The following is a 15608-nucleotide window of genomic DNA, read 5'->3' as shown; positions in this document are numbered from 1 at the left end:
ATATTTTCGAATGTGATAGTTTACTCACAGAAAAAGTTGTGGGGTTCAAAATAAAACAGGCCTAATCTGCAGTCGTTCGACAAATGAGATTTTTAGTGAACTCTAACAGAGAAAAACAAAAACGGAGAGAGAAAACAGTTGCAGTCAACCACCTAGCTCAGGAATAAACATCGTCCGTGACTGACTACGTAACGATTTGTAATCAACGCCACCCAAAATTGTCAAAAAGGAATAGCGATCAATTTTGTCCTACCTTTATACCTGGGAAATACAGCCAGGCATCTTCGTCAGTTGCTCCATCCATCCGCTGAAGAGTTAAATTACAACCAGACGGGATAGGGTAAAAAGGGTGTCCTCGTGAATACACCCACATTCACATGGGCGTACACGAGGACATTTAAAGATAGGGGAAAAAAGAGAGATCCGTAACTCGGTTAACATCGGTAGTTTTGCCAATGCAATGGGATGCTGTGTATCTAAATGAAAAAAGAAAAATAGGTTACAAAAAGTATTCACAGAAACAACAAGTCAGGGAAAGTTGAAAACAAGACATGGTTAAACCCAAATTTTCAATAAATGGGAGAATGGAAGGTTTACATGTAATAGGTAATGCAGCATTAAAGTATCTAGTAGGTAACAGGTCAATTAAAGTAGAGGAAACCATTACCCAAGCGATGGTCCTGAGATTGTGGCTGATGACAGGTTAACACCTGCAGAAGAAAAAACTTGCATATTGTGTGGTTATGATGGCTGTCTCAGGCCGCAAATCTGCAAAAACGAAAATGGTTACTATAGTGCACACAAATTTACATGCATCGACAGGGCATTCACGTGGTTATAAATGCTAGTCAGGACATTTGGAACAGGTTTAACTCTTCTATAGCTCCCACAATCATTCTATTAGTATTCTTAGTTTTTTTTACCCGCTAAACAGCATGGAGTATGGCGGTTATCAAAAATAAATAAAATAACAATAGAAACCTGTGTCTCTGACTTTTTTTTAAATTTTCAACTAAACGAAAGCAAAGCAGAGTTAGCAGACGAAACTTGTCCAATTTTCTTCTAATCAGCATGCTTTCGATTTGCGATAATACGATATCGATAGAAATTAGAAATGATAAAAAATCAAACTCCCCTCCCCCCCCCTTAAAATCCAAAACGACAAGGGAATAAGTTAAGGAATAATTTTTAATTAAAATCTAATACCATTTCTGTTTGGTATATCTCGACTGATCCCCACCCCAAAAAATCGACCCCTTCCCAAAAAACAAACCGCAAAAAACGATAAAAGCGGTTTAATCCCAAGTTGATGAAGCCCACCCTGGACAGAGAAGATACAAATAAAAATGTGTGTGAAACCGACAAGAAGACCGAAAACCCGCCCTAATTATACCCCCCATGACCCTCTTGTAAGCCAAGAGAAAATAAACACAGGCCCTTCGACGCAATCGATAAGAAAAAGACGGGAAGTAGCCTAGTCTTATCTCAAACCCAATCCATCATCATTTAATCAAAACATGACAAACAAGTCATCACAAGGGTCAATATTCAACAGCCAAAAATAATTGATGTCGGCAATCAATCAACAAGACTTGGAATATACGAAATTCATGGCGACTGCCAGTAGTTTACAAATTTAGAGCAATTCTCGGAAAATAAAAATAAATCGCTTCTAATTAAGAGGCAACCCAAATTGGCCATTGATTATTTTGGCCAACAAAGCACGTGGTTCGAAGAGCAGTATAATCATAGAGACGTAATGGAGAAGCAGCCTCCGTAAAAATTCATCGACACCCAATCGGACACCCAATGTCTCATCATTCTTATTTTCTCAGTTTTCATTTTCTCTTTTAAACAGCCAGTACTTACTTATATACTATGTGTGTCCGGAAATGCAATTGAAACCGCGCGCCGTCTCACCTTTCCCTTGTGTAATACTTTCAAAGCGTTGCCATCATCAGTTAATTCAAAACTTCCGTCTCGTTCGTCTCATTCAAATTGATACCAATCTCTTCTTTTTTGGCTGAAAAAAAAATGATCAACTTGAAACTTGCAGATATTCGTCTGACAGCGTGACAGCCACAGAAAGAAATTCCAAACATTTGTCAGAAATGGGCGATAGCATCGAGCTGAATGGCAATGATGCCGATGAGAGATGGCCGAGGCAAGATATTTAGTCTGCTAACTTTGCTGCAGGCAACTAAAAACTTGCGACATCAGACAGAGAAAAACAACTGTGGCACAAGTGGAATGCAAAAGTGATTGGTCGTCAGTGTTTTGATCTGCGTGACAGTGCGACCAAGTAAGGAATAAGTGAAAGACTGGTGAGTTTATTTCTGGTTTTATTGCCCAACGCAACATGGTCATGAGTTTTTTTTTAGCTGGTTGACCTGAAGTTTAACAGGACGAACTTCATAAATCGGTATGTATTTATTATCTGGAAGAGCATTGGCATTTTTAGAATATTGACTTTCGTCGTTGTGACTTGTCACTTTTGAGCCGTTCCAACCTTTGACAATGTAAGTTGACGTTATTCCCCGTTACGAAATCAGAGTAGGATCCAAAGAGCATTAAATGTAGTAAGAACTGTATACAAGGTAAACAAAGAAATGAAGTCTGATCTCTTGAAAATAAAAATCCTTGCATCTTATCATCCCTTAATTGGTAGTACTGCAAAGAATCTCATGGCCGGCTGTCCGACGACCGGACGTGAGAGATGAGCTATACCAACTTGCGATACGCAGGATCCTTTTCTGGGGTAGCGCATCTCCGTCGATTTGCGGCGAAGGAAAAGAGTTTCAAGTGTCGTTTTTCCTGTTTACTTGTTACTAAACTCTGGCTTAAACATGTTAGACGCAAGCTATACCATTTCAAGCACCGAGGACATTTCCTTCTGATTTTCGGCTATCTGTACAATTGAGTATAAAGAAACAATTGTGATGATAATACTGAACATGAAACTCGTAAAACAGTGATTCCTATATTGAACTATAGCTGATAACAGTCTGTTGCTATGGTCGTAGCGTAATAACCGCAATCTTTTTGTAAACTTTGACTCTGATTGAATCAGACTTTGGATCGTAGTCAGACCTATATTCTTCTCCTCGTTTATTATGGAAATCCCGTCCAGTCCTACATATCGTCGCCCTATAACAAGTTTCTGGTTTTAAATCTTAAACATATTTGGTCAAATTTCAGTGCTCCGCATTCATCTGTTGTGACACAACGTTCGCATCGAATACTCCGTACGCTCAGGTCAGCAGTATAATTCACACTACAAAATGGGTTCTTAATAGACTTATTTGTTACATTTGCTTGTTTGATTTTCTCCCATTTTGAATATTCAGACATGACAGGAGACAACGCGTTGACATTTCCACTCGAATTGGAGCTGCCTGTCGTGAACGGGAACAGACAACAGCGGTTGATTACCCACATAGCACGAGCGGATGAAGCTGACGAGATATTTGAATTTCTGTTACGCCATTTCTTTCCGCTGGCACCCATCCGCCAACTGGGATTGTATGACGAATCGGAAGAGGCCAAGCGACCTGAATGGATACAAGATCTCGTCCGTGATTGCGTCAAAACGCCTCATTCGCTGCTCGTGCGGGATGTCTGCCGACACCAGCAAATCGTGGCAGTGGCCATCAACGAATTCAAGACAAAGAATTCGACGGATGTTGGCCCATCATCGGAGCCCTACGCCAGTAAAAGTTCGAACCCAGCTCAGATTCCCGTCGGCCGATTGCACAAGGCTGTGCTCGAGTACATCAACCGAGATGTCAACGTCTTTGACATTTACAAAACGGATTTAAAAATGGAGTTGAGCATTCTGGCTGTGGATGATGGGTATGCTCGCCAAGGTCTAGCTACAAAGTTGGTGGAATTTTCGCTGGGAATTGCGCGGGCCGAAGGTGCGGGAGCAGTTTGGACAGAAGCCCTTAGTGAGTATACGGCAAAAGTGACCTCTAAGTTTGGCTTCGACATTCTGAGAACCGTTAAGTATTCCGAATTCAAGTTCGACGAGGACTTTCCATTGGCCAATATCCCAGGGCACAGAGTGGGCCACTTGATGGCACTCAAAATCTGAAATATTTAAAAAAAGAGTTCGCCTTTTTATCACTGATCTTATCCAATCATGCTGGTGTCGTCATATGTGTGTTGTGTCAATGCAGTCTCAGAGAGAGTTGAACAATAAAACGGCAAAATAAAGATTGTTATCCAGCAGCCTGGTACATAAAATTCAATTTATCTGTTTTAGTATTATAGGTTAAAGTCTACTGGTTGGTTGTTAATCCTTTTAGGTCGTCGAGTCATTTTTTTTTTCGTCTTTAACTCTTATATATCAATTGAGCCGCAGGCGAAAAGGAGGAAAAAACAAAAATTTAACATTCGTTTCCCGCGACACTGTTATATGGAGGCAGTTCGACCGTCGTCTCCGCGTGAACTACATGCTATTTTCCACATTGCATAATAATATGACCAGCAGTAACAAGGATGAAGCTTTCCAAGTTGGACAAAAGAGCTATTTTCACGCCATCCGTTTCGGTGAAAGTTGCAACATTCTTTTCCGGTAAAGCGATTCATTAAATTTCTTCAATTAGTGCAGTCTAGAAATTCAACAAATGTTTATTTAACCGCAACGTTTTATTAAAGGTGGAAGAGAAGTCTCTACAAGATGATTTGGAGGCATTCACTCGTTTTTCTAGTCGTTTACTTCTCATTAACCGCCCTATACAATTTCGGCTTGAACGAAAAACAGAAAGAGTAAATCCCAAATTTTTCTATACAAATTTTTAAAGAGATGAGTTTTCAATTTATAGTCTGAATTTTTAATGGTAGACACTTTGAGGCTTTGACCGCCTATTTCGCCCGCTACACGCGCTCGTTTAACTGGATGATTATGCTCGGATTCTTCACGAACACGGCGTTGCATCGCTTGTTCACCATGCAAATGAATACGCCAGGGACCGCTAGAACGACCACCATCTTCCTCATGTCGCTGAAACCAAATTTACCCGAAGTATGACGACCATAGGGAATGTTGGTATAACGTGGGTAAATTGAATCTAATAATCCCAATTACATTTATTGGGGAATAGGGTCCAGCGATTGTTGACCAGTACGCTCGTTGGGTTGTCCTCGCGTGGATACTCACATTTCGCATCGTGTGCAAACCTTTACGAGACAAATTTCCAAATTTAACTTCTATCCAAAATTCAGGTTAATTCTCTATTCATTTTACTAAATTAATCTGCTCACTTTTTGACCAGCAGTAATTCATTCTTTATGTGCTTGGTCTTTTATGACCTGTAGGGATTCTTCTGGAGGAAGAGAAGCATATACTTCAGCGCGGAAGATATCCTCCACCACCACGCCCTTTGATCGTTATTGAATGTATGGCCTTACGGTTAGACTAGTCGATAATTCTTTTCGAACATAAAATAAAAATCTTCCAATCTCTTTTATAGGGATGCTTCTACTGTTAAAGGAATGTTTGATACAGGGCCGATACATTAATAAATCGAGCCACAACAAGAACGTTGAAGCCATCATGACATTCAAGAAGAACTGCAGCAACGTAATTAAAGTATGCCTTATTTTTACACCGATAAAATAAGCTTTTATAAACGTTGAACAATTTTCCATCAGTTCTCAACGCAAAACATTCCATACGCCGTGATTCAGGTAAAGAAAAGGGTGCATAGATTGCACTTTCATAGGTATGTTATTAATGAATGGTTCCTCGTTTAATAAGGCCGTCATCATAGTGGTTTATTGGTTCGGATTGGTCACGGCTATGGCTCGCAATCTGCCAAAATTTGATAACGAAATCGTTCGGCATGTCATCGGATATTTTCCTGTGATGCCCTACATTCAGGTTTGACCTCATCAGCTTTCATTTAGCTAATTAGTCTATCATTTTGGACGTTTTGCATCTCACGCAGTTTTTCGTCTTCATCGCTTGGCTGAGTTTCGGAAGAGCGGCCGTTAATCCGTTCGGAAATGACGACACCGACATTGACGTCAAGCAACTTTGTGAAGCCCACATCCAGGTATTCTATTAATATATTAATCAAATCAAAACTGCGTTAACCAGTATGACTGCATGTAGGACTCCTTGCGGCTGACGGAACTTTACAATAAAAGACTGGAAGATGTGTTCTATAACTTGGTTAGTCGATTTCATTCATTATACTTGCAGAAGTAATTTTGCATTTTGCATTTTCAGCCGCAAAAGCAATTTAAACTTGACTATGCTCAGCAAGTAGCGCTACAATCAGCCCTTTCGGAGACCTACTGTTGAATACCTTATTGGCACAAATTCAATACGACGTACCTGCTGCTGTCGACCTCGGGTTGTTATACCTAAGTGACGAATGGTTGAAATGTATATCGTCAATCCGCAATCTGTAATTTACCGTGTATTAACCTACGCTTTAATAAAATAACGACATTTTCACTAATTAACATGTTACTCTTTAGTTAGGATTTATCCGTTCACCTATGCTGCTTTTTTTACGTTTTTTAATTTAAAGTATAAAAAGGTAAAGATCAAATACACTTCTAGGTCACTTGTTTCTATTTTGTTTTGTCAGCCCATCTGGAGGCTAGAATGCCAGCATTTATTAACTTTCCTAATAAAAATGGCCTTCTAAAATCATGTTTTATTTAGATGGTGCCACCTAACACCTTATACGGATCTCTTCGACCATAAGATTATATCTTCCCGACTTGAAAAAGGTCCACCAAATTAAATTTTTCTTCTCCGAAAAGTTAGAAGTTTATAATAAATGTAAACAGTTGTCAACAGTTGCAGTTGATTTGGCCGTCTGAGCATAAAATTTAAAGGATTATACCGAAATAGAACAAAGTGAAAGTGGTAGCACGAGCCTGTGTTGTCTGATATAAACTTTCAAGCTCAGCATCAATCATAATCTGTCCTTTCCTTTTTGTAGATATGCAACAATCAAGTTACAAGCTTAGCAATATTTTTGCCTACGATCTCAGATTGTCAGAGGATAAAACACATGCGACGCACGTCAAAATTGAATGTATATAGCTTATTATCTAATTAAGCTATTGTGATCAACAAAATATCCGATGAATTATTGCATTAATGGCAAGCCGTTCGTGCCACATTTCACGGAAACTGTAAAGTTATTGGCGGTTACACGCATACACTAGCGTGTCCGTTAAACCGTTAACAGTTTAATAAACATTTTACTTAAACGTCCCACCCTAGATGGCGAATCGTCTATGAAGAACGGATGTATAGCTCGGGGGCAGGCATTTGAGTAAAAAAAACCGTTAACGGTTTAACGGACACGTTAGTGTATGCAAAAAGCTTAACTTAAACCTGCTTCAATAACGTTAAATTAAATACACAAACAGTTAATGCTTCCTCGAATACCCCTGGCATCGCACTAAGTCTTCTCTAAAGCCATAGGCCTATAGCTGCGCGCGCTACTTTTACTAATTGTAAATTATTCATGGAAATTTAGAATGTGATCAATAAATGACATTTTGGAATAAATGTTTCAGCTTCGCATACGCATATGCCATAGAAAGTAACAACAAATATTTGTTAAAATAGTTTTTTATTTCAAGCTGGGTCGAAATGCGTGTTCAATTAAATAATTTATTTTGTTAACTTTCCAGTAATAAGAAAAGTCTAGCGCTCAACGGAACTATTAAGAAACTACTACGGAAGTATTAATAATCTGTATAGGAAAAGCTGAGACAGCGTAAAACAACATTCCTTGGTGACACCAGCAGGATGAACAATTCAAAAGGTAATAAATACAAGAAAAATACCTGAAATTGAGATTATTCAATTTCAAATGAAGTGGGCTTGTTGTGGTTAGAACAACGCCATCTCTTCGCAAAATTGTTCAAATGGGTTCTGAAAAATTAAAATCGCAAAGCAAACGTCAAAATGTATCAGGTAAAATACCAAGAATTATTCGTTTCCATTCAAATTGGATTGTATGAAAATGAGAAAAAAAAAATACTCCAATTAGTACACGCGGTATTTCTATGCTGCATTTTGGGCTTCAAGCTATTGCCATGGTAACGGTCTAGTCTATAAATTTGTCACGTTGCTTTTACGATTTCCCATACTTTCACAGGTTTCGAGCTTTCGACGTCACTACCTAACGACTAGTTTTCTCATTCTCGTATTGTCTACGTCGAAGCTACAAGCTACGAGTCGAGTTAATTTTGAGTATTTCATCCCGTAATTTACCTTAAAATGTCAGACAACCAGCGCTGGATCCCACTCGAGTCGAACCCAGAGGTAATCTAAAATTAAGCAATCAACATATTTATGTTTTAGTCCATGTAGTAAAATGTCTTTTGTTTCTATTTCATGGTGTCTCTCTTGGCTATTAGGTGATGAACAAGGTAAGCACATTATTTGATGTACAGCAAGCTGTTTGAATAGTTAATGATTGAATTGCATGTTTAATTGGCATACAGTTTCTTACAAGTGTTGGGGTATCTAGCAAGTGGAGAATCAATGATGTGTACGGCCTGGATTCTGAATTGTTGGCCACCCTTCCTAGTCCCGCTTTGGCTGTTCTCTTGCTCTTTCCTCTAAACGATAAGGTAATATAGATGTTCAGAGACATTGCTTAGACGTGTTGGATAACAGCATTGTTTTGCAGTTTGAAAGCTATTTCCAGAAGCAAGAAGAAGCCAAGAAATCTGAAACTGTATCTCCCAATGTCTACTTCCTGAAGCAGACTGTCGGCAATGCATGTGGTACTATTGCATTGATCCATGCTGTTGCCAACAACTTGGACAGGTAGCCCACGTTACTCAAACTGAGGCAAGTTTTATTTTACCCCTGTTAATTAATTTGTTTTGTGTCATAGGATTGATGTTTCCACTGGACATTTGAAGAACTTTTTGGACGCCACCAAGGACCTCTCTCCGGATGAGAGGGCAGTGAAGTTGGAAGCCGACGTCGGACTATCATCTGCTCATGAAGAGAGTGCTCAAGGAGGCCAAACTGAGGCTCCCAGTCGAGACGAGAAAGTTAACTTGCATTTCATCGCTTTGGTCGAGAAAGATGGCGGGCTATATGAACTGGGTTAGTTTGTGGTTATCACACATATCTCACCCACTTTTTTCTAGGAAAAAGAAAACAAAAATTCAAATCGTGTTTCTAACGTTCAATTATTTCGATTGTGGATAGATGGCCGCAAGCCCCATCCAGTCCCGCACGGAAATACCACTCGGGAAACTTTTCTGGAGGTAGGGGAAATATTTCTTTTTTCTTTTAACCAAGTACAACAAAATATGACACCCACACTGAAATCATTAAAAATTCATCAGTGGCCTATTGCTTTTGATGCGCCAAACACTCCTCTGTTTTGTTTTGTTTCTCGTCAGTTTTTTCCCTCGACGTCAGGTTCTCTTGGGCGCTTTTTGAAAACTTTTTTCACGTGTCGTGCACGTTGCAAAGATTTCATTTTTTCGGTTTCTCCCTTTAGCTGCGTGGCTTCCGGTTTTTCGGGTCCCACATTTTAAAAACTCTTTTGTTTGTTCTCTTGTGGGAATATAACGAGACGTCAATAATTCTTTTCGGTGTAGTCGATTGCTTTTACCGGTGGAGTGACAGAAATCTCGTGTCAACATCGGGTAGCTGTTGAATCAACAGGCGTCGTCGCTTCCCATCTCCACTGTTTATCTTTGAGTCATTTTCATTATTTGCTTAATGCCTACTCATATTGAATTTTTGTTCTTTTCTCGTCTTCTTGTCTTTCCTTGTGTAAACGCAGGACGCTGCCAAAGTATGCCGCGAACTGATGGCCGTCGATCCCGAAGAAGTTCATTTCACGTTGGTCGCCTTGACTGCCGCCGAGTGAACGGCCAGGGTCGCGCCTGTACTCCAAGAACGAAAATAACACTTTTCGCTTATCTTTTTCTCTCCTTTTTTCTTTGGGTTCAATTTCGTTTTTTTTCGTTCAACCTTAAAAGATTCTATCCAGAAATGTATGATGTAATGTTTCATTCAGTTGATGTTGAACCAAGTTCATTCCTTAACTGATATTTTCTTTTTGCTTTATTATGATCCGCCGTAATAAACGAAATAAATATCCGTTATGAAAATTCACGGCACGCCAATGACTTTATTATTATATTACTAGCACCGTCTGCCTTTCTTGTTATCTTGCCAGGGCATCCAGGATTTCATTGAATGAAAAAGCCGGGAGGCTTTTTTTTTTTCAAATTTTTCTGGTTATCTCTTGTAACCAAAAGTATTGGATTCCAAACGCCTTTTTTTAAGAACTTTTCTCTGTGGGTCTCCAAGTTTGAACAAAAATTTATTTTATTTTAGGAGTGAGAAAAAAGGGCCATTCAAAGTCCAACTGTTGTGTTTGTTTGTTATTTTATGGTTATTATCCGACTTCCGGTTTCCCTATATAACACGCTTTATCCGATTAACCTTTTATAGAGATCTCAATTATTTCGCGTACATCCATCAGACGAGAGAAGAGAAAGAATGAAAGAAAGAAAGAGTGAGATACTGGCTGCTGCTGAACTGTGGTCGCTCCTTAAAAGTGGGCAACTTAAGACGGGACAGACACTAACATGGCCGTCGTCGTCTGCCGTATCATCATCTCGTGTTGCGACGATGTGCGCCCGGCGCGGTTTCGGCCCAAGGTTTTTTTTTTTCTTCTCTTCTCCATAACCGCGGGAGCGATGGTGGGAGGATTGTGTAAAATGCGCACACTTATTTTATCTTTCTTTCTTTCTTTCTTTCTGACTGAGTGATTACAATACAACTGTGAATCCTCGGAATTGCTGGGCGGGCGAAAATTACAAGACGACAGCAGAGAAAATAAAAAATAAAAAAAAGGAAAAAGAAAAGAAAATTGAATAAAATAGAATTGTGCGTGTCTCGTGCTCGCGCATTTTCTTCGCTTGATAACAAATGGCCTTAACCGAAAGTCGAAACTGCCCACGTCGGGAGTTATTAGCCCAAGCCAGTTGGGACATTATTCACTACTACTAGCGTTATGTGGGCCAAAAGAGGCCAATGAATAATAAATGATGATAGTATAATAATAATAATAAGTAAAAGAGGAGAGAGAGAGAGACGGTCCAAGAAATTTGTTTATTCTTTTTCCTACAAGAGTCTCGGCAATGAGAAGAGAGAGAAAACCTTGTCGATGTTCTTGGTCGGACGCTGGGCTTCTGCCGCGGCTGTAAAGGGCTTGATTGATAATCCAACGGACCGCCGACGGATCATTTGCAAGTCTAAATCGAGCGCGCGCGCGCTAGCGCTAGCCATTGTACGTATACGTAGTCTCGGGATATTTCTCAAAAGTCGTCACGCGCACTGGTATAGTGAGCTGGGGCCGGGGTGTCTGACACCGACACTACACGGTGGAGAAATCTAACCAACAACACAGGCCACTCAACTGATACCGTGAAGCAACAAGAAAACAAAGAATATCAAAAAGACGGAACTTTGTGAAACGACTAAATGACGGATCTGTTCGTTTATTTCATCCCTTCCAGAGTGGGAAACTCTAAAGAATAAACACACACACAACAAATCGCTGGATGGTTTTCTTCAACCCGATAACACAACAACTATCGGGGTAGTACAACGTATATAATCGCATGGCTGTCCCTCACACTGGCACTCTCTCTCTCTTTTTTGATTCCAGCCCAAAAAATACAGCGATAAAAGCGATCCGCTGTGTAACAAACAAACAAACACAGCTGATGGTTTTAACTCTTTTTTTCTTCTTTACTTTCTTTGTACTTGTAGTGGATGGTTGCCATTTTATTTTTCTCAACTTTGAGACGTGTGTCTTGCGTTTTCCCGCTCGTGAGTGTCGTTTTCTTTCTTCTCCAAAAAGTTCCTTTATTTTTCTTCTTTTCTTTTTTTACTATTATGTTCATCGATACATCCGATGAATTATTCATCGACACATCCGGCTGCAGCACAAGAGAAATAACGCCAAATAAAGCGAAACACCTATAAAAATCAGATTCGGTCGGTCGGCAGACAAGATTTTTCGCTACATTCAGGATTTCAAGGGTTAAGAAAACCCAAAATTTTTTATGATTTTCCTATGGAAAAAGGCGAAAAAAAAAGAAAGAAAAAAAGATTATCGGTGGGAGAGAGAGACGACGGGGGGAATCGGTGGAACGAGTATATACGAACCGGTTGGAATAATCGTTCGTTCGCTGGGCCTCTCTTATAAATATATTTGGCTGTGCTGCACAGTTCTATCGCCGCGTCTGTCTATATTTCGTATTGCCTTTGATAATACACACCTGCGGATTGCTGCTCTTTGTTTCCACTCTTTTACCGATTAAAAAAGAAAAAGAAATGAAACAACCCAAGAAAAACCAAAAAATTTGCATAAGACTTTTCACGATTCACGCACTGCCGTTACTTTGCGTTCCAGCCACCCAGCCAGCCAGCGTGGCGTGAGCGGGAGGTTTCTCTCTCTCTCTCTCATTTCATTCTTATCCTTCACGTATCCCCCAGGTGGTTATGAGAAGGGGGGGTTGAGAAGAAGGAGGAGAGGGAGAATATATAAGGAGCCGGGATGATCTCATCATGCAAACTCGACGGTGTGTGTGTGTGTGTGCTGGGCTTCATCGTGATTGGATGAATGTGTGTTTCTTTCTTATCCTTTTAAAAAAAGAAAGAAAGAAAAAGAAAGAAATCTAATAATAAAAAGGGAATTTTTATCATTATTTTTAAAAAGACCTTTCTTCTTCTTCTTCTTCTTCTTCTTCTTTGGGTGGTTGTTTGGCAAGTTTCCCATTCAAAAGCCGCGGGAGATGGATATTAGAGGTGACCGGAAATCGTAGGCGGATGGGGCTCTCTCATAGAGTCAAGTCAGTCAGTCAGCAGCAGCCCAAAACTCTCATGAATGGAGAAGAAGAAGAAGAAGAAGGAGTTGGGTGGTTGTGACTGTGTGGACCTGTGATGGGAGGGGGGTCCTTGGTCGGGAGAACAACAACAAAACAGAGAAAAAAAAGTTGTTGCTGCTTCGCTGTAGTCCCGCCATTGGTTCTTCTTCTTTCTATCTTCTTCTATCTCCTCATCTGTCCACCCTTTTCTAGTCCCGTAGATGGAGCTCGGAGGCTTCAACTATACACGACGCCGCGGGACGTCCTATAACCCCCATCCGCCGAGACGCAGATCAAGTCCCACTCGACCCCATCCAACAACCCAAGAAAACCCCCAACAACAACTCGCTTCCCCAGCAAAAGTTCTCAAATGATCATCTTTTATATATACGCTAGATCCTAAACGGATATAATAAGAATAATTCTTTCTCATTTTTTCCTCTGAATCATTTATTTCTTTCTCTCTCTCGTGAATTCGATAGATTGCGCAACGGAGCAGACACGGACGACCCGCTCAACCCGCCATAGCAACAACAAGTTCCCAACACATCAATTGCGTCACTGTACAAACACACACGCTGGATGGGATAAAAACGGCCCCGACCAGCAGCAGAGAAAAAGAAGAAAAAGGTGTCGGGTTTCCTGTCGATGAATTCGGGGAAATGGACTCGTTCTAGACAAACGAATGAATTATGTCCGTCCAACATATATATGTATAGTTAATAGTTAAGCGACTACTATAGACGATGTGTATAACTTCCCATGTGTGTGTCGGATGTGTTACATCTTATCGCTTATTCTTTCAAAAAAAGGTAGACGGTGTCTCTTTTCAATGGCGTTGGGCATATTATTCGCTCAAAGAATAATGGCCAGCAAAGAAGAATGTGTTTTGACCAAGAAGAAATAAAATTTGTGGAAAATAGGTTTCGCGTTTCACAATCTCTTGGGCAATTCGTCGAGCTGCCAGAGTGTCTAGCGGGGGGAAAGAAAAAAGAACGTTCGTGTGATTGGAAATGTCCGTGTGTGTGTGTGTGTAACTTTGGTTGGAACACCTGGACGCGCTGTTATTTCTTTCCTTTTTTTTCCTGTTTCATTCTTCGATTTATTTTTTGGCAGAAAAAGAAGAATGAATGGGGGGGGGGGGGGAAGGTACATATTTTTCTTTTGTTAAATTTTTTCGGGACTTTATGGTCCTGCACGCTGGGAGTCTATTGCAGCGATGATGTCGTGTCCCTGAGGCTAGGCACGCGAGAGGAGGAGGCTCTTTTCTAGATATTCTACTATTATACACCTTTTATCGTCTTTTCTCGATTTCCTCTCTCTCTCACTCGTCGTCCAACGTGTCTGATTTGTCAATTGGGGAGAAGAGAGCGGACCAGACCCACAGGTGCCAGCCGCGGTCGGCCCCGGCTGGCAGCACATAGAGACCCGAAATAGGGTTGGTGCATGAATAAGGGATTCCTATGAAACAAATAACATTAGAATCAGTTTTTCACGCTGATTCTCATGGTATTTTTTTTTATTTTTAAAATACGTAATCATTTTCCCCCGTAATCTCACTTCAAAGTTGAGATTAGCTCCCCCCAAGGGGGATAGCCTCCTCCCCCTCCCCGTTAGAAAAATCACCCTCTCCTTGACCACCAACCCCCTGTCCTTCCCTCCCCCCTCATAAAAAACCCTTCCCACACATCTTCGAACTTTCAAAAATTTCCCGCCAATCCGAAAAACAGCAGTTCCTTTTCATATTCGTTTCAGAGAAACAAATAGAAAAATTGAAACAAACTTGGGCAATTTCGTGGTGGCAAGTTAGAGTTGGCTCTGATTGTATCGGATCTTTTTTTTATACATATATTTATTCCAAGTGTCAAACATACATTATTGATATACTGTATTTCTACGTCAGATATTTAATATTTTAGAATGAAATCATTCTCATAATATCATGCTTAAAATCATGCTCACAATACATGTGCACATTATGCATATTACCAATAGTGAACCTGTTAGCCTTGCATTTAATTTTGTTTAAAGAATTTATTTAAGCCCGCTCTTTTTCAAGGTGCACATCGAGAAATTTTTCCGCTTTTTCTAACTTTTTCTCATTTTTTCTCGAGAAATTTAATGAAATTGAAGAGATTTTGTATGGCAAGCCGTGCCACTTTCCTACATTCAGGCTTCAAATTCCTCTTTTCTTTTCTTAGGGAAGCGGGGGTAGCCTCCCCCCTCCCCTCCCCGGTAGAAAAATCTCAGACGGAAGCCCGGAGTCGATCGAACCTCTAAACCCAATCTCAGTCCAGAGCCACAAAACATCGAAGCCGATCCGTTGATAGAAGAGGCCCTTAAAGCCCCACTTCCGACCGGTCCAGCCCCTAAAAAGCCTCCGCGAACATTTGTGCACGACGCCTTCATCCAGCAACAGCAACAAGAAACTCCCAAGGAAGTGGGCGATTCCGATTCTTGCAGCCCCACACGTCCCGTCCGGCGGAACAAAGCCTTACAACAACAGCAACAACAGCAAGCGAATCCGGCGAAACCTTCACGACCGACGAGCATCGCCCTGGGATCGCCTTTCACGATGAGCCGCTCCAAAACGGAACCGTTTCTGTTGGGTCGGAAAAAGTCGACGGAATCGGAAGAGCTGCCAGCCGTCGAAGACCTGAGGTGATCGCCGCTGGACGACGTGGAATTCGACTTCCATGAAAGCCGGCTTCCGC

At 40.7% G+C, this 15608-nt stretch overlaps 3 protein-coding genes and 1 long non-coding RNA gene across 12 annotated transcripts; 3 read left to right on the top strand and 1 right to left on the bottom strand.

Moving 5' to 3' along the window:
- Positions 1–260: 260 nt before the first annotated feature.
- On the bottom strand, positions 261–949 carry LOC124314347. The gene is made up of 3 exons (XR_006911171.1): positions 924–949; positions 668–768; positions 261–476 (listed from the first exon to the last, which is right to left on the bottom strand). It is a non-coding gene; the product is annotated as an uncharacterized LOC124314347 (long non-coding RNA).
- A 1117-nt stretch (positions 950–2066) lies between these two features.
- On the top strand, positions 2067–6466 carry LOC124314153 (bestrophin-6-like). Of its 9 annotated transcripts, none has more exons than XM_046779241.1 (14): positions 2067–2324; positions 2382–2422; positions 3199–3285; positions 3348–4576; positions 4660–4770; positions 4846–5026; positions 5106–5226; positions 5320–5400; positions 5475–5593; positions 5656–5691; positions 5762–5884; positions 5952–6059; positions 6119–6178; positions 6236–6466. In XM_046779241.1, exons 4-14 carry the CDS (start codon positions 4455–4457, stop codon positions 6308–6310), a joined length of 1137 nt encoding a protein of 378 aa, XP_046635197.1. In that variant the 5' UTR covers positions 2067–2324; positions 2382–2422; positions 3199–3285; positions 3348–4454; the 3' UTR covers positions 6311–6466. The 9 variants fall into 9 exon arrangements, with proteins under 9 accessions (XP_046635197.1, XP_046635198.1, XP_046635199.1 ...); XM_046779239.1 differs by having other exon boundaries at positions 2071–2324; positions 3199–3255; XM_046779236.1 differs by having other exon boundaries at positions 2072–2422; positions 3199–3255; positions 3348–4235; positions 4308–4576.
- LOC124314549 lies at positions 3350–4093 on the top strand. Its single transcript, XM_046779745.1, has one exon. It carries the CDS (start codon positions 3350–3352, stop codon positions 4091–4093), a length of 744 nt encoding a protein of 247 aa, XP_046635701.1.
- A 1654-nt stretch (positions 6467–8120) lies between the features above and the next one.
- On the top strand, positions 8121–10126 carry LOC124314236 (ubiquitin carboxyl-terminal hydrolase isozyme L3-like). The gene is made up of 7 exons (XM_046779383.1): positions 8121–8302; positions 8398–8409; positions 8485–8613; positions 8673–8812; positions 8883–9100; positions 9206–9264; positions 9792–10126. Exons 1-7 carry the CDS (start codon positions 8258–8260, stop codon positions 9876–9878), a joined length of 690 nt encoding a protein of 229 aa, XP_046635339.1. The 5' UTR covers positions 8121–8257; the 3' UTR covers positions 9879–10126.
- The last annotated feature ends 5482 nt before the right edge of the window (positions 10127–15608 follow it).

This window comes from Daphnia pulicaria, chromosome 10 (genome assembly GCF_021234035.1).
Source record: "Daphnia pulicaria isolate SC F1-1A chromosome 10, SC_F0-13Bv2, whole genome shotgun sequence".
In the NCBI taxonomy this organism is placed as follows: domain Eukaryota; kingdom Metazoa; phylum Arthropoda; class Branchiopoda; order Diplostraca; family Daphniidae; genus Daphnia; species Daphnia pulicaria.
Note: the sequence above shows the minus strand (reverse complement) of the source record. Positions and strands in the feature narration are given on the sequence as shown.